This window comes from Triplophysa rosa, linkage group LG1 (genome assembly GCF_024868665.1).
Source record: "Triplophysa rosa linkage group LG1, Trosa_1v2, whole genome shotgun sequence".
NCBI classification, from domain to species: Eukaryota; Metazoa; Chordata; class Actinopteri; order Cypriniformes; family Nemacheilidae; genus Triplophysa; species Triplophysa rosa.
In genome coordinates this window covers 35,358,925-35,376,995 of record NC_079890.1, presented here as the reverse complement: position 1 = coordinate 35,376,995, position 18,071 = coordinate 35,358,925, and the positions used below count along the sequence as shown (strand labels likewise).

At 37.8% G+C, this 18,071-nt stretch overlaps 1 protein-coding gene across 1 annotated transcript in view; it reads left to right on the top strand.

The window, feature by feature from the left end:
- The window catches only part of adgra3 (adhesion G protein-coupled receptor A3), a 40,759-nt gene that overhangs the window by 5,599 nt on the left and 17,089 nt on the right, over positions 1-18,071 (top strand). Inside the window, exons 2-9 of the mRNA XM_057335778.1 lie at positions 3,968-4,039; positions 9,096-9,167; positions 10,913-10,984; positions 12,888-12,959; positions 13,786-13,946; positions 16,141-16,354; positions 16,689-16,853; positions 17,832-18,033. Of these exons, the coding sequence (XP_057191761.1) occupies positions 3,968-4,039; positions 9,096-9,167; positions 10,913-10,984; positions 12,888-12,959; positions 13,786-13,946; positions 16,141-16,354; positions 16,689-16,853; positions 17,832-18,033 (1,030 nt within the window). The remainder of the gene's footprint in view (positions 1-3,967; positions 4,040-9,095; positions 9,168-10,912; positions 10,985-12,887; positions 12,960-13,785; positions 13,947-16,140; positions 16,355-16,688; positions 16,854-17,831; positions 18,034-18,071) is intronic.

Sequence of the window (18,071 nt, the reverse complement as noted above, 5' to 3'; positions counted from 1 at the left end):
TGAAAGGCTTATTTAACTCATTTCGTAGTATTGCTCACCTTTTATTCAGTCGTACTGTGGTGGATGAATTTATTTAAATTCCACATAAAGGACGTGTATTGGAATCTGGAAGTATAAATACATTTTGTTGCCTTAAGATTCATCAACTTTGTTTATTTCTTTGTTACAATTTCCTTTATCACGTCACGTGTATTTAGTAAGGTTTAACCCTGTGATAACAGTGACCGATTTCTATAAGATGGATTGGTCCCTAGTAAAGTCTTACTAATATTCACCAGGGTTTTATTGTAGTCAAAGTGTAGTAACCATGTTTCTTGCCACCATTTTTAGAAAATAAAAAAGCAATGGTTGCTATATTTAAAGCGTGGTTCATTTTTTTAATTTTCCTGTGAAGTAAAATTATACTGAATGTGACTTCTGTAATGTGATACGTTTACGAGTTAAACGGGATGCTTGTGGAGACAAAATGTATGACAGGACTTGATTTTATCCATTGGTCATTCATTGTGACAAGTGGCTGTTCCTTACTGGAGGTTTCATTCGATTGTGAAGGTCTGCAGGCTGCACCTCTTCAAAAAAAACTTTGGGCACCTTTTGGATGAAACTACACTCGGTGACATCATCTGAAATGGAAAGCTGTTTCAGGGATCAAGTGACTTCTTACATTTTGATGAAAAACTACAATGACTAGCATTTTGTTTTCTTTAGAGTCATTTAGAGATGAATAATACCCAATAAGCGAAGAATGCGGTTTATGAGATGAAGAGGGTGAATTTGATTTGGCGTTGGCTCTGTAATCGTCTCCTCAGCGCTGTGACAGATCTGATATACCTCTTCCTCGATGCTCTGACCATCTGGAGTTTGAAAATCTACAATCTGTTAAAGTGAGAAAGAAAGCTTAGGAACTGTTTGTGTTCTCAAAGCCAGGAAAATATGGGGGCGGTCTCAGCAGGCCAAGCTTGTAATAAAGTCCCCCCTCAACAGCCAGTAATAATAACAATCTTCCAGAGATCCCGCATCCGGTGAAACTGTCCACAAACACTCGTGGTGTTGTGTCTGGAATGAACATGACTATTTACTTTACTATTTACCCTTATTTTTAGGCTGTAGAAAACAAAAACAAACCCTATTCGGCAGTGTGCTCCATGTCAAACGAAACATAAAACCCATTTTTTGAAGTTCATGATATGATAGCGCATAGATCGTTATATTAGTTTGATTTTCGCAGTAAGCAGGCCCTAGAAAGGAGATATGCATGAAAGCCAAGTTAAATAAATGTGATGCTTTATTGATTTGTTTCAGCTGTTTGCTCTGTTTTATATCAGTTGTAAGGTGGAAGAGGCTGTGTATAATGCCAAAACAGTTTATATCAACACAAATGATCTGGTATGTGCTCGAGCAGCCAGCAGGGTTCCGCTCCGTTGATAATCATCTCAGCCAATAAGGGCTGAGCTTTGCTGCTTGCACACAATCCTGGGCTTATTTTGTAAAATTGAAACATCAAATCTCATTGGTTCTTGCAAGTCTCGTGACAAAATATCATATGGCAATCCCTTACGAAAATTAACCACGGTTTTTCTGTGGTAAAAGTGTAGTAACCATGTTTTTTTATGTATTGATTATACTATAGTAACTATGGTGTTTTAACCATGGTTTCTGTGTTTAAAAAAGTTTGCAGTAACCATGTTTTTATTTTGATTTTAACTGTATAATTAATTTTGTAAGGGAACATGTCACGTGACATACCCGAACTAAATGAGATTAAAAGTGATCAATGTGTTGCTGTATTTGAAGTTAAATTCAAAATGTAATTCAAGGAACTTGATGTTGTTAGCAGGCTAGTCAACTGGCGGCCCGCGGGCCAAATGCGGCCCGCCAATCATCTTTACCTGGCCCGCCTTAACATTTCAAATAAGCGGAGAGACTTTAAGAACGGTGTGCTTTAAGAAATGCACATCTTTGAAAGTCCAAAACATTCAATACAAAAGTATTAACCACGGCTCAAAACGAAATACTGACGTCTTATTCAGTGATTTGATTGGTTTGTCCAAGGACTTAATGTTATTTGCAATGTTATAACTGACAATCCACAGCCTCAGGCAATCGGTTTGTGTACGCGGTAAGTTGCGTTCCAAAACGCGTCTTGTGCCCTTGAAAATAACTGCAGGAAGTGTACTCCACGTGAATGGATGTCTCAGATAAGGGAAAACTGTGTTGTTTTTTTACCACTCCATTCATTATGTATGGAAAATAGCTGTATTTACGAAAAACAGCTGTTCATCTCCTTCCTGAACTTGCACTACAAAGGATCTGCGCCCTTTTAAGTGCGTAGGGCGCATGAATGCGATTGGAATTCACCTGAAGATGCAAAAACATCGTCAGTTTCTTGCACATCAATTGATTCGCTTTTTACAAGACGCTAATTTAACGTTACAAGGGGCAGGGATTACTTTCGTGCTGAATGTATTAGCGTTTTTGACCTTTATTAATCTGACTTTCATTAATTCAACCAAATATCTTCATATCTTCTCAGGGCTCTTGACTGCGACCAAAATGCTCACAAATGCGACCGTTTTTTAATAACCTGCGAGGTGGTGCGAGTGCGTTAAACTAATTTTTAAACGATTAAAAGATTTATTTGAACATTTAATGTGATTTATGAGTAGTGAATGACGTGCTTGTGATTAGTGCAGGAAAGAGAGCTTGTGCACTCCCTCTGTCTCCAAACTTAAGTGTGTGTTTGAATTCATTCGGTGTTGCGCAGACCGAACAGCATAAAAGCACCGCAGGACAGAGTGCTCCATATGCTTTTAAAACGCTTTCGCAGAACATGGATGTCATATTCCGATCGTTCTGCGCACATTTGGTGAGACCAAATTGTAAGTTGGTGCGACCAAATGAGAAACTCTCTCCCTCACACGTTAATCAAAAGCAAGGTCGGAAGACAGAATCCATGTTTTACGTTGTGCATTCGAATAATATTTTTACCTGAATCGCAGCTGAACAGCTGTGAAAAACAAACGCGTCAAATGTCCGCTAATGTCTGATTCGCGACGTAATGACTCATTTGAACCGATTAATTTTGTTGAAACAACTCTTATATCAAACACTGAACTCTCGAGACTCACTGACTGAACCCATCAAATCAGTCACTCAAAACACACCAGAACACAAGCGTGCTTAGACCATTTAATAAGAGTGGTTAGTAGATTAAGTATTTCAAGTCTATTTAGGACAATGCGTAGTAAAGTACATGTTTAGTTCTGAGTTACTATTGAGTTTTGAGCTAGCTAATTTGATTTAATTTTATGGGGTTAAACCTGCTTCTTGAAAAAACAATGCCACCCACATTTTGGATGTACTGGGTGTGAGTAAATTAACAGCAATTTCATTTTGGGTGAACTAACACATTAAGGAATATCAAATACAACTAAAAAGACAATATCCCTTTTAAACTAAATATCATGAAAAGGCAAAAATACTGCAATATTTGTGTGCATGTTTTAATATATGACCTATAAGTAACAGCAACAAAAAAACAGCATAAAAGTAACAAAATGCAGTAAATAACAGAAATACAAAAATATATAAGGAATAAGGATGATAAAAAGAACTGACCCGCATCCTATTTATACTTTTAAAATCTGGCCCTCAAAGAAAAGTAGTTGAAGATCCCTGTAGTGAGCATGGGCGCTGTATGTTTCATGAGTTCTCAGCTGTCTGTCCTGGTATTTGTAATGCCACCGGCAGTGATGTACTTTGTGCAATGTATTTTAAGTCATCTGGTAAGAACGTGCTTGATAAAAACAAGTTCTAGTAAGCCCAGGGTTATGAGAATGACTGAATTTGAGCATGTTTGCTTTCGCGCCATATGAATGTAGTGACATACAAATGCGTAATGGAAGTGCACGGTTTTGTGTATGTGTAACCACCTCGTTTTTAATATAAGCTTCTTTTTGCTTCACAGGATTTTAAGCAACAATAAAATCCAGGAACTTCTGAATGGCTCTTTCATCGGTTTGACAACACTGGAAAGACTGTAAGTTCACATTGTGCCTTTTATTCCTCTCTCTTAATGACTTGTGCTGCTACTCTTTGTAACTTAGAAAACATAGTGTTGCCAAGTGGGAAGGAAACATTGATGTAATGGCAGTTGTGGCACCAGTGAAGGACCATCGGCTGTCAGGAGGAGGTCATAGTGAAGGGCCGGTTAAGTGTAAGTTAATTATAGCTGTTGCCTTCAGCGAACACAATTGGCTGATCTTGGCATCAGTTTACTGCTCTCTGCTTCTGTTGGGAATACAGTGTCACTTGGTGTGGACGTGCTGCTCAGGTTTTTTAAGATAGCCCTCTAGCCGTGGCCCAATTTAGACACTGTACATTGAAATGCTGTATTTGGCGTTGCTCTTTATGTGTGCGCTTTCTTTTTTACTACTGGTTTATGACTTATATCACGCAGATTGCCGAAAAGACGTTTTCTCCACATTATATAAGTTCTCAAACTGGGGGCCCCTGATATGGATCCAGGTGGGCCACAGATTTTGTGGCATTTTATGAAATATAGAAATTGATCATAGATTTTATGCAATCAAACAGCAAATGTTTCAGCATTGTATAACTGAATATGTTTTTGTTTAAATAAAAATGTTAAATTTAACATTATAAGTCTTTATTTGGGGGGTCGCAAAGCGATGCACTCTACACAAAGGGGGCCTTACAACGAAAAAGTTTGAGAACCACTGATATAGTCGGTTTCAGCGGCAACAACATAAACGAATGCAGTCAAAACTTAACATCTGGTAGACCTCCTCAAAGAATCAATAACTGTTGAGTAGTCTTAATTTAATTTACTTCAATTAATATACAATACAATATAGATTAATATTAATATAACATAACTTTGGGCCAGGCGTGTGCGTCCGATGAAACGTCTATGTTGTTTAAAGAACTTGAATGAAGAGACTGACATTTGAAAGAATAGTTCACCTAAATGTGAAAAGTTTGTTTACTTACAAATGGCTTTCTTTGTTCTTTGGTATGAAAACACAGATTTGTTTGTAAAAAGTGTTGTTTTGGGTTATTGTTTGCAGTAGTAGAGAGTTGTGACCTCTCTTGTAGAACTTTTAAAAGGCAAAAAAGCAACGTTGAACAATTCCACCTAAAAACCCAAATCAAAACTTGAACACAATCTGTTTTCTGGTTACGAAGAACAAAGAAAGCAAATGGTGGTTTGAACAACACCAGGATGAGTAAATAAAGACATGACATGAAGACATGAAAAATTCATTTTTTTTGCATGAACTGTTTACACTTGTCCTAGAAGAATTTTCTGTAAGAATTTAGTCCTTTGCGTATTGTCGGACTTGGCAATAGGTTCATATTTGGAAGCAGTCCATTTATAGTTTTCTGTTTTCCTCAGAGCTGGAAAAACACATAATGTACCAGTGTTTCTAATGGTGTATTTTCCATGACATTATTTCAGATCTCATTAAAAACATTTCATTTAATCAATATCAAAAGTTAACGTATTTTACGCCAGGGTAAACAGTCAACGGCCTGTTAATAAATGCAGTGTTTTCCAAGTAATTTAATGGGGTAATGATGGACGATCATTACTGGGCTGGGCAAATATATCGTGCGATTCTTATGCTCTCAGTTTCTCGATGACTTACGGTTAAATGCTGCCCCATCCGAAAGCCAGAGGGCGCTCTTGCGCAGAAACTCCGAATATGAGAAACAGAAGAAGAACAATTAGTTCCAGGAAATGCGAGTGGTCATATTCTATCGCTGTTCTTCAAACCTTTTCAGGTATTTTCATGATAATAAAGTATATTTATAGTGATGATGTTTGACGAGTGTTGCTTTTTCAAATGTACGTTATAAACGACTCAATCTCGTAGTGATTTTAGATCGAGCAGTACATCCTACTGATCAAAGAGCCGTAGGTCACAGAAGAGCTGTGCATAAAACATCGAATCGATTCGATTTAGACACATATAATTAGCGTGAACCATGATATATATCGCCCAGCCCTCTAAATATTTATGAGCTATTTTACATACTATTCCACACAGTTAGAGAATGGACGTTTGGCCAATTTTATACCTTGCTTATAAATGCATATATTCATACAGTTTCACAAACCCCATGGACCCTCATTTGAATATCCTGAGCCCCAGTCACCTCAGAGTAAAATCTAGAAATCACATCAGGCTTCCAAAGAAACCGATGGCCAGTTTTGATTGTGGTGAAACCCTGAATTCGGCAGGCCTTCAAAGGACGATTTAGCATTTCTACCAGGTGCAAAGCTTCATCTTGGTTCACTGTAATGAAGATGGATTTGTTCTGTTTATAATCTGGATGAATTGTCTGCTCTTTTAAAGTTGAGAAAAGGGTCTTGTTTAAGGGATGAAAAGCTATGGACGTGTCTTCATAACGCGTACAAGTGTAAACATCTTTGATCTTGTCATGCTTTGGAAGTCTGAGGAATTCATCTTTGACTTTGACAGCATGGCGGTGCGATCGGGGTCTTTGGCTGAAGCCGATGGAGCTCCCTGTGTGCCTCTCTCTTCCTTTGCTCAGAGCTATTGTCATTGTAATGAATCCAGCTGAAGCCAAACGTGTCAGCAGTCTGATTCACACTTTATTCTGCGCATTGTGACTCTTTGTCACTGTGTCTGTGTGTATGAGCGTGGTATAAACGCTCTTGATGACTGGAGTGAAGCAAAATTGTGCTTCGCCGTATGAAGGGTTTCTTTATTGTCGCAGTTTATACAGAAATATTGTTTAAGGTGACGATATTCAGGTTGAAATGTTACTTCACGTACGTTTTAAGATTGTCAAGGTCTTGGTGGATTCTGGGAAGGTGTGGACAAGAGTTTAAATTAACGTTCCTGTGCTCGCCCCCCCCCCCCCCCCCGCCCTTGTGTAAAGAGAGTTGTGAGCGGAGCTCCTGGGACTTGTGTTTGCCTTTCCACTTCAGAGAACTGCCCGTTGTGTGCTAAAGAAATTCACCGCTGCCACTATTTTGAAAAGAATATTTTCTCACAGTATGGAGAACCTTTACAATCTGTTAGTCAAAGCAAATCAATAACATTTATGCATTTGGCAGGCACTTTTATCCAAAGAGATTTACAGTGCATTCAAGATGTAGTTTTATGTCGGTGTGTAACCTGGGATGGAACCCACAACCTTTGTGCCAACGCAATACTCTATTGAGCTACAGGAATACTTCTTGAATAGTCATTTCTTTGCATGACTAAAAATTATGCCGGTGTCCATTTAAGAATAATTTCTAATGAAGACTTGTATCGACGGTTTCAGTGGCAACAACATAAACAAACCCAAACTTGTGGCCCAAACTTGAAAATTCTGTTATCATTTACTCCAAATCTATACAATTTCTGTGTTCTGCTGAACTCGAAAGATATTTGAAAGAATGTCAGTCACCAAACAGATCTCATTCCCCATTTACTGCCATAGTAGGTAAAATCAATACTATGGTCAATGGGGGATGAGATCTGTTTGGTTACTGAAAATTTTCCAAATATCTTCCTTTGTATTTAGCAGAACAAAGAAATGTATAAAGGCTTGGAACAATCTGAGGGTGAGTAAATGATGACAGAATTTTCGTTTTTGGGCGAACTATCCCTTTAACTTCCAGTAGACCTCCGCAAAGAATCAAGAAGTCGTTTTAGTGTAATTTAATACAAATAATATACAAGAAAATGCTAACATGAATTAATATATAAATTAAATTAAAAAAAAAAATGTTATTGTCAGCGCCTATAGCCATGTGGTTAGTGCTATGCGTTTTAAAACGGTTGTAAAATTAATCATTCTTAAAAATTCATTATTTTCAGAATATTAAAATGATTAATTTCCCCATGACTAAGGCTTAGTTTAAGGACTGTGCCTTAGCTCAATTATGATATTATAAACATTATGGTATATGGTATAACAAAACAATGGTATATCATATTTTAAGATGTCAGGGCAAGTTAGTTTCAGTTAAGACAGCTCAAACTAGTCTGGGATGAGCCTTAAAAGGGTTAGTTCACCCAAAATGATATAGAAAATAAAATCGTAGTGCGCCAGAACTGTTCGCTCTTCTAAATTCCTTAAAATATCTTCTTTTGTGTTCAACAGAACAAAAGGTTACAGAATAATTTTTCCTACTCGATTGTGCCCCAGAACTAATAATTGCTAACATTCTTCCAAATACCGTTCTTTGTGTTCAACTGAACATAGAAATGTGTAAAGGTTTGCAACTACTCGAGGGTGAGTAAACGATGACAGAATTTTCATTTTTGGGTGAACTGTTCCTTTAAGCCTTGTCTGTGAAACCGTGCATAAGTGTCAAATGTTGTGTAGCAGGTGAACTAGAAATACAAACAATTTAACAAATATTTCTATTGTTTTTTTGAATTGTAACATTTTAACATTTTACGTATATATATATTTTCAAGTTACGTTTCCAAACAAAATCCTATAATCAATCGTGTCAATAGTCTACTTTTTCCTGTCCCCATATTGTGTATTCTGTGCTACACTATTCCACCCTGAAACCGCAAATGGCACGACATCAAAGAAGCTTTCAGGGTTCGCCATCCTTTGACGCTGGAACTCTGTGATGAGTGTTTTGAACAGGGCCGGTCGACTAGCGCAGGTGTGGGCCCTGGGTATCACTGACAATACTCTTTTAACTCTGGAGTCCAGCCCTTATGTTGCATTCTGGGAGTATTTTTCTTTACCGCAGTTGACATTTAAAATCGTACATTACATTACATTAGGGCATTACCTGAATTGAATCGTTTAAATCACTGAAGAGTGTTTGATGTCGAATGTTACGTTACACTGCTAAACAAACGATTTATTAAGCAGTCCGTGCTTGCTTTGCTGTTAGCTACAGCTCGTCAAAGCATCAAAAGGTTTTCCTGTTGTACCCACTGGCATGTTTTCTGAGTTTTGAATAACCTGTTATTATAGGGTTGGGTTGACTGTTTAGTTCATGTCCGAATTGTGCCTTTGAAATGAACTATAAAGTTTTCATGTGCTTTTTTATGTTCGCCGTCTAAAACTGTTTCTCTTTACAGGGACATAAAGAACAACATAATCACACATATTGCACCAGGAGCGTTTTATGGACTGTTTGCCCTCAAACGATTGTAAGTATCATTCGGATTCATGTTGTGTACAGTGCATCGTTCAGCAAACGTCATTGCCTCTGGGATGTTGTCTGATTTGGGGAAGAAAAACCTCAACCGTTTTACCTCAACCGCACATGTAAGACTTCATCTTTCTGCGGTCTCTCACTCCAAATGGACGATTTCCAGACCGTACTCCACACAGCATGCCTGATGCTATCTACTTTAACACATGCCAGTGGTTTCGTGTGTGCGTGTGTGTGTGTGTGTGTATGTATATTTGTGCAAACTGTTGAAAGTGAAACACTTGGAGAGAAGAAAAAAGGGTGTAGAGTTTGTTCTGTATTTCGTGTGGTGTGAAGTATGTTGAGTATGTATGTGGCGAGTTTTTGGTTATATACGTTCTCTATGCACATTCTGGCCCAGTTGTTTATTTTGACTCGCTGCTTGCCAATATAAACTGCTTTTTGGCCAAAAAGATTGAAAAGTATGCAGCTCTCTTGGAAAAGGATTTGCTATCATGCCACCTTTGCAGACCGTGCACATGATAAATATTTCCTTTTTATTACCAAGGTTATTTTTTTCCATCATTTTGACGTGGAAGAGCAAGTGTCAAATTGTCCTGAACCTTTAGAAAATGTTATCTGCAAATGCATTCCTTGAACATTATCTAGAGCAGGGGTTTTCAAACTGGGGTCCGGGGACCCTCGGGGGCCTCCAGAAGATTCAAGGGGGTCCCCAGAAAATCTCAGAGAAACAAAAAGACAAAGCAAAAACTTTAAAAGTCCACTGAAAATTATTACTGTTTCATAAGTGTTCATATTTATTTCTAAGTGTTTGTTTATTCTTTCTTGCTACATGCATACTTTCCAGAATTGTTTATCCTTCATCTTTATAGTGAGTTTTTCTTACTACAGTTCCCTTTATTTCACTCACTGGGCTTTGTAAAGTAGTTTTTGCAAAGATGTAATGAAAAGTACAGTAGAAATACTTTTGTATTGAAAATGTTGCTGTTCAGATTTATACATCCAACGTTATTCTTATTTTAGACAATTATTAAATATGTTGTCTTTATATAAAAAAAGTCAGTGTGTTTCCTGGGAATCGAACCCACAACCTAAAATCTGTAACTGATTAGTAGTTTTAATTTAATTTAGTACAGTTACTATACAATATAAAAACACAGACCGGAAGTAAATTTTATTTGAAGAATAAAACCAGTACCAGTATCTTTTAAATGGGTTTACAGATTAATTTATATTTTTCTAGTTAATCTTGTCTGGGTTTTTCCTGACTTTTTCATCAGATAGTTTTCTGCATAAAAAAAGTTACATGTATACTTTTCTATTAAAATATAATTCATTAATGTTTTCTTATGTATGATTGATTAAAAACCATGTTTTTTTAGCAAAACATGCTATGGGATTGTCCGTTTTAAATGGTTCTGGTAATGATGATTTTTTTAGGCCTTTTTTGTAAAAATTGTTTTCAAAATTGTGTTAAACTATCAGTAAAAAATGTGAATGCTTTTAAACTCGTCACACCTTGTGATATAAAAAAATACAAATACATAATTCAAACACCTTTGAATAAAAAATGAATGTCTGTGTGCGAGTGTTTTTAAGAAAATTGTTTGACATCTTGAAACCAAGATTTTGTCAGAATCACCCATTTAAGAATAACAAACCAAGGCAACCGACTTGTATGATACCCGTATGTGAACCAGTTTAAACATAACATGTTCCCTTATCCTTCATACTTCACAGAGACCTGTCGAAAAACCTGATTGGCTGCCTGCATGTGGACGTTTTTAAAGGTCTCTCGAACCTCATTAAACTGTAAGTCTTGTTTTTATTTCTTCTGTAAATTGATGGCTTCATTATAGTTTAACGTAGTTAAAAATAAGCATTTCCAGGGTCCAAAATTAATACTCGCCAAGCATACAATGTGAGTAAAGACTGGCCTTGATGAATAATGCCAGTTGGCTGTTAACTTTAGTAATATATGATGGTTTATAAAGTATAATTCAAACTTTGATCCAAGAAGTACAAATGGTTCGGGTAAAGAAAGCATCTATAATTGCTTGTGTGTCTTTAACAGCAGAAACTATTACAGGACTTCAATGACACATGTTGAATCAAATTTGCATTAAGCCACAAACATGTGAATCACAATATGGATCTTTTGTGACAGGTGCAGTTCAACCGAGAGATAGAGATTGACTCTTAAAGCTTGTACGCAATGGGACGATAATCGCACGCTCTTATCACCAGCGTTTTTCGAGACGTTTCTTGGCATTCATACCCAAACAATTTTCACTGGTGATAAGCCAAGTGAACGTGCAAATTCACTCCCTGACATAGATGCCATGTAATGAAAAACAGAAAAACCCCCGTACACAAGGTGGCGCTGCGCAACTTTATGCTTCTGACATTCGCTTATTACGCAGAAGAAGAATCCATCTTAGTCAATGGCTGCGTCCGAAATCGCGTATTGTGACAGTACTGAATTTGAATAAGTACCTACCTATCAGCCGTTAAAACAGTACGTTCTATATAGTATGAGTGTGAGTAGTATGAATACATTTCGGACATACTGCATCCACCATGTTTTATGGTCATGTGACCCGTATGCTCTTTGACATATGACGTATTAACAACAACCTAAATAATTAAGTCACGAGAAATTCATTTATTGGCACTTAGATGAAAAACGGACGTCCGCCTTAAAGTTTTCCGCTTTATTTGATTTACTTTTGAAATTACGGTGCGTCAAAAAAAACCGAGCCTGAGGCATTTTTACGCCTGCCGTTTTGCGCGTCGGTGTGCACACGCCCTTTGTTTAGTCACGAGGCGTTAAACGCAGACGATAATCTTCCCGGTGAGGACAAGCCCTTATGTAGAGAGAGAGATTGTTCTCATACATTGAGTAAAATGCAATATAAAAAATATCCCATTGTAATAAAAATATTTTGTAAACAAAATATTTAGCCAAATAGAGTTTACGTGACTGGCAAGAAATGTTTCTGGACTGGAGATTTTTCTCAGTTTGCCATTGGCAGTTGTGGCAGAAGTTTAATTTTAGACCTGAAGTGTTGGTGTTTATGTATTGGTGTTGAATTGTGATTTTTGATGTTTTTACTCACTGTAAATAAAGAAACTGTATTTACTGCCATTATTTTCATTAGATTCCAATTAAAAGGACAGAAAGGTAATTGGCTCGGATTCATTAGCCCTAAAACCCTTCCCAGAATGCTAAAACTCATAACAGGTGTTGTTAGATGAGCATGTTATCGTTGACTTCCCATGGGTTCATGAACAGCTGCAGATTATATTAGTGAATGTCGTCCTCACCAGGTGAAGGTGGAGATTATAACTCATCCAGTCATTTCAATTATAACAACAATTAGGACAGATTTCACCCCAAATAGAAGTGATGTCAAGGGTATAAAGGGAAAATTAAAAACACAAACTATTTGTCATGGGGATTTTAGTTGCATATGGTAATAGATCCCATTTGAATAAAGGCAATCATTCACGAAGGTTCACATCAGATATAACACATCAGTGAAGAAATTTATGTTGCAGAGTATTACAGAAATGTGTTGAGTTTCACATAACAATTCTTTAACCAAAACACAATGTACAGGACATGTCTTATACAATATCTATATCATATGTATGTTAACCTCACTGTCCATTTAAAATGGTTCATCCTGATGATTCACCCCTTTTGTTACAGAAATCTTTCAGAGAACAAGTTTTCGTCACTCTCACAAGGGATCTTTGATAGCCTTGGCTCTCTGAAAATACTGTAAGTGGTATTGCAATCAAAACTTCAGAGTCCCGATGAAACGTATAGCATTCTAACGTCCAGTTCTCTACAGTTGTTCAAAAGTTTCGCAAAGTTTGCATTAAGCATCATAGGTGAGACTGGGGCTAGTTGTCACATATCTGAAGAGCTATAAGTTTTCTTAGGGGCAAGTTGTCACATGCGCTTTGTATGATTTGATTTTTTACTATTTCATTTTTTTGTCTATAACAGTAGTTTGATTTTGTAGTATTTTACATTTTTGAGTTTCATTATTGTTTTAACGAAAATACACTTTGTCTTTTAGATCAAAACATTGTGTGTATTTTAATAAACAATACTGGTAGCAGCAGTGGCAGTGTGCCGATTTTTGTTTCTAATTAGTGAAGTATTTTGACTGATCGTGCACCTGCAAGGTTTTTTCCGATGTGCACATTTTTTTTAAGTAACATAATTGTTTTGCCATATAAAGTTTTGCTGAAGCGCCTGTAATATTATATTCAATGACAGAGTACCCGGTTCAACTGTTTTGTAGTCAATATTTTAAGATATATGTCTGCACATGAAATTACTAGGATTCAATATTTTCAAAATATTCACAGCAGTAAAAAGTGTGACAGCTAGCCCTGGTCATAACATTGTCTTCAAACACGACACATTGATGTAAGAGAAGGTCTAGTGTTTACCCCCTCTCTAAATGTATTACATCCCATGACCCCACATCTCTTTACAGAAAGGAATGTTCTCCTGATCTTATCAATAAAGAACTTTAAGCTTTGATGTGGTTGCCGTTTTGCATTTATTCTGTAACATACTGTATATGTTTTAGGGAGTTTGATAGCCCTTATCTCCTGTGTGACTGTAACCTGCAATGGCTGGTGGTCTGGATCAAAGAGAAAGGGGTGGGGGTGAAGGAAACCCGCTGCTCGTTCCCTCGTTCTCTACAGGGTCAACTTATACCCACCCTCAGACCTGAAACACTCAACTGTGGTAAGAAAACACGTGTTTTTCTGTGTCTTTGGTGTGTTATAAGTTGCCCATGCATGTATTAGACACGTAAAATTGCAAAAATGTGTATAAATTTATGTATACGCAAGTAAAGTGGGCGTACCTGTCAGTACAATTGCTTTGGAAGCTGATGTTCCAAATATGGTAAGAGGCGTTACATTTCCGTCACACACTTGCAGTATTCGACCAATCACTACGCACTGGTTAACTGGCCAATCATAGCACACCTCGCTTTTCAGAGCGATGAGCTTTGTAAAAAATCTGCGCGTTTCAGAGAGGCGGGGCAAAGAGGAGATACAAACATGCACGGTATGTGGAAAATACAGCGTTTTTGAACCTTAAATCGTGTATACACGTTGCATTACATCTACAACAAACGATAATATTCGTTTCAGCAGTGTCGTTTGACCCATTTAAGTGCGCAAAAAGAAAACAAAATAACAACTTTAATCAATATATTCTTCTAGGGATGTAACGATTCACCGTGAGCCGGTTGAAAATCGATTATAATGTGTGACGATTCAAATCGGTTGAGGTTTGAACTGAATCGCAATACATTTTTTGAACAGCAGGGGCCGCCATGTTCACTGCAAACTTAAACGTGGGCATGCTGATATTTCTTAAATGCAAAATAATCCAAGAAAAGCATTGACAGTATTAGTTTGTTTATATTAAAGAGACTTTTTCTATTATTAATTTGTTATAAAATTGCAGTTTAGTTTTGTTATTTGAAATAAAACATTATTTTATTATACAAAGAAATGTGAAGCATTTAAGAAATAATGCAAGGGAAGTTGTTCATTTCTAATTTGTTTCAACTCATTTTGTAAAAATAAATCGTGAGTAAATCGTGAATAAATCGCATCGTGAGATCAGAATCGTGAATCGCATCGCATCGTGAGCTGAGTGAATCGTTACATCCCTATATTCTTCTCTTCCCTGTCAGTCTACAATGCGTGTTCATGAGAGCACCATTACGCTTGCGCATCCGGGTTGTGCGCTTAACGCTGCATGGCGCATGCGTCTGCCCTCATGCATGCGCCACGAGAGTACCACGCCGCATGCACATCTGGGTTGCGCACTCGAACGCTGCATGGCGCATATGTTGGGGCACAACCTGGATGCGCATGCGTCGTGGCGGTCATGTGAATGCGCGTCGGTGACTGGCAGGGAAGAGAAGAATATGTTGACTAAAGTTGTTTCTTTTGCGCACATAAAATATTCTCGTCGCTTCATAAAAATTCAGTTGAACCACTATGATCAGATGGCCCATTTTAACAATGTCTTCAGTACTTTTCTGGATCTTGACAGTGAGAATTACCATGATGTGTATGAGGAGGCCGGGAAAGCTCTTGGATGTTATCGAAAATATCGTTATGTTCCGAAGACGCAGGGAGGTCTTAAAACGTGTAGAATGTCACGTGGGCGAGTAAAAAAACAAACTGATTTTTGGGTGCACGATCCCTTTAAATTTATTTGTGAGTAAATTATTGGCAAGGTCAAGATGACTCGATGACCCTGTTATTGGTTTTAGTATTTTTTTTTATTGAATGAACAAATAACACAGGACAAAATTCAGTGACATAAAAAAACACCCAGCAATATTAAGACAGAACAATAAAAAAGAATACAATGTATACATGGATAGCAGATTACAATAAGAAACCTCACAAATAACAAAAACGAAATAAATTCGCTTTTGGTGACCCCGTTATCAAGTACTATTCTACACATTGATCAATCATTTTAATCATATTTATTGATGTTGTGCAATATGAAGTGTTGCTAGGTCTTAGCAGTCAGTCCATGATATAAAACATGTTGCGCGGCTTTATCTTTGTTCTGAGGTCAAACAGATAATCGTTTATCATACGATAATAACTAATTTTGCTTCGAACAAGACATCAGTGATTTTTGAGAGTCTGTTGCTCTCACATAGACTGAAAACTCAGCGATCTAAGCCATGAAAGCTCCTCAGCCTCACATTGCTGATGTTGGACCTGACTTTCTAACCAGAGAACGTGATCTCAGATCACTCGTAAATATGCTCTTCTACTCATAGCAATCATCCGTGGCTCACCGCAGTCTTTTTCCATGAACTTGATGCGATGTTCTTGTTACTTGCGCGTTTTCTTTCTCTTGTCTCACGATGCTGTTGTCTCGAACTCCTGTTCAGATGCTCCCCTCGAGCTCCCCTCGTTCCAGATGACGCCGTCCCAACACCAGATTGTCTTTCAGGGTGACAGCCTGCCGTTTCAGTGCACGGCCTCTTTCGTGGACGAGGACATGCAGGTTTTGTGGTATCAGGATGGGAAGATGGTGGAACCCGATGCCACGCAGGGCATCTACATAGAGAAAAGCATGGTGCAGAACTGCTCGCTGATAGCCAGGTAATGGATTAAACCCAATACTGTTTCTGCACACTCGAAATGCATAAATCGCTTACCTTAGACGGTGTTTGCCTTGCAGCGTGAGGTTGCGTATGCCAGAAATATGAATGAATGATTTACAACATTGTGTGGGAAACTCCCGGGTTTTAATGAGGAGTCAAAAGAATGTACACCGACCAAAAATCAACGTTTTCCAAACGCAGCTAGTGCTACTTGTATTGTTTTTTCGCTTCTGTTTGTATTCATCTCATTTGTCGCAGTCTATAAAAGTCTTCGCTCGTTGAATAAATGCACACATTAGAGTGAATAATGAATCGGATTTGTCTTGGTACAGCGCTCTGACCATCTCCAACATCCAGCCGGGATTCACTGGGAACTGGGAGTGTCGAGTGCGCACCAGTCGAGGGAACAACACTCGGACGGTCCACATTGTGGTTTTGGAGAGTTCTGCCGAGTACTGCCTGCCGGACCGGGTGTCAAACAACAAGGGCGATTACAGGTGATTCTAGGGAACACACGATCAGATTTATACACTCAGCGTGTATTTGTTTCAAATATGGTGCGGTACACAAATGACCGTTTTGTCATTTATTCACCCTCATGTCATTCAAAACCTGTATATGAGCTAAAAGGAAGATGTCTGTACAATGGAGTCAATGGGATCCAGTACTGTTTGGTTACCAAGTTTTTTTTAGATCTTCATCTCTGTTATGCAGAAGAAAGAATTTGGTTTGGAATGACTTGAGGATGTGTAAGCGATGAAAGAATTTCGTTTTTGGGTGAACTGTCACTTTAAGACTCTTAAGATCCTTTTTTAACTATTATTGGTTTTAAATTGTTTTCAATATTTGGCATATGATATTATATTGTTAGGAGAGGTTGTATCTCTCAAGCCTCCTCTGCTGGTCAAGATATCGCTGAACGCAATTTTCCTGTTTTTTGTTTACTTTGAACTTATAAAAATATAAATGAATGTGAACAGCATATACCTGTGCATTATGTATTCGTACGTGTATAAATTCAGGCAGTCTATATAAAAAATAAATATTTGCTTTGTTATTTTAGCTCTGCACTGCACTCTAGTGGTGAAAGATCAGATGTATGAAGACAATTCGTTGGGCATCATGTCTTACTAGCTTATTTTGTACAATTGCACCCTTATTTTGAATATATGAACAAACTTAACTCTATTTTATTTGATGTTCCTCGAAGAGTCATCCCTTCTCCATTTGCTTCTGGTTTGTGCATTTTAATTCACCAAAAATCTTTTGTAATGTAAATGTATGTACATTTCTCTCATCTTAAATAAAAAATATATGAATAGGCTGATGTTTTTCTAACGTATAAAATCTATTTAGGAAGATATAAACAGATGGCTCAATATATTGGTAATAAATACATTCTCTGAGAGATTTTCACGTTTTGACTGCAAATGTTACATCCATAATGCTGGACACTTAGTTTTGTTGTTTGTCAGGTGGCCTCGTACACTGGCCGGCATCACTGCGTACCTTCCCTGTAAACGTCAGGTGACCGGTGCGGGCATCTATTCGGGCAGCTCGGCGGAGGAGCGGCGGGCGTGGAGGCGTTGTGACCGGAGCGGGCAGTGGGCGGAGGAGGACTATTCACGCTGCGAATATACCAAAGATGTCACACGTGTGCTTTACATCATCAACCAGGTAGCGGGTCGCTTGTTTAGTTTATTGTCGTAACTTTG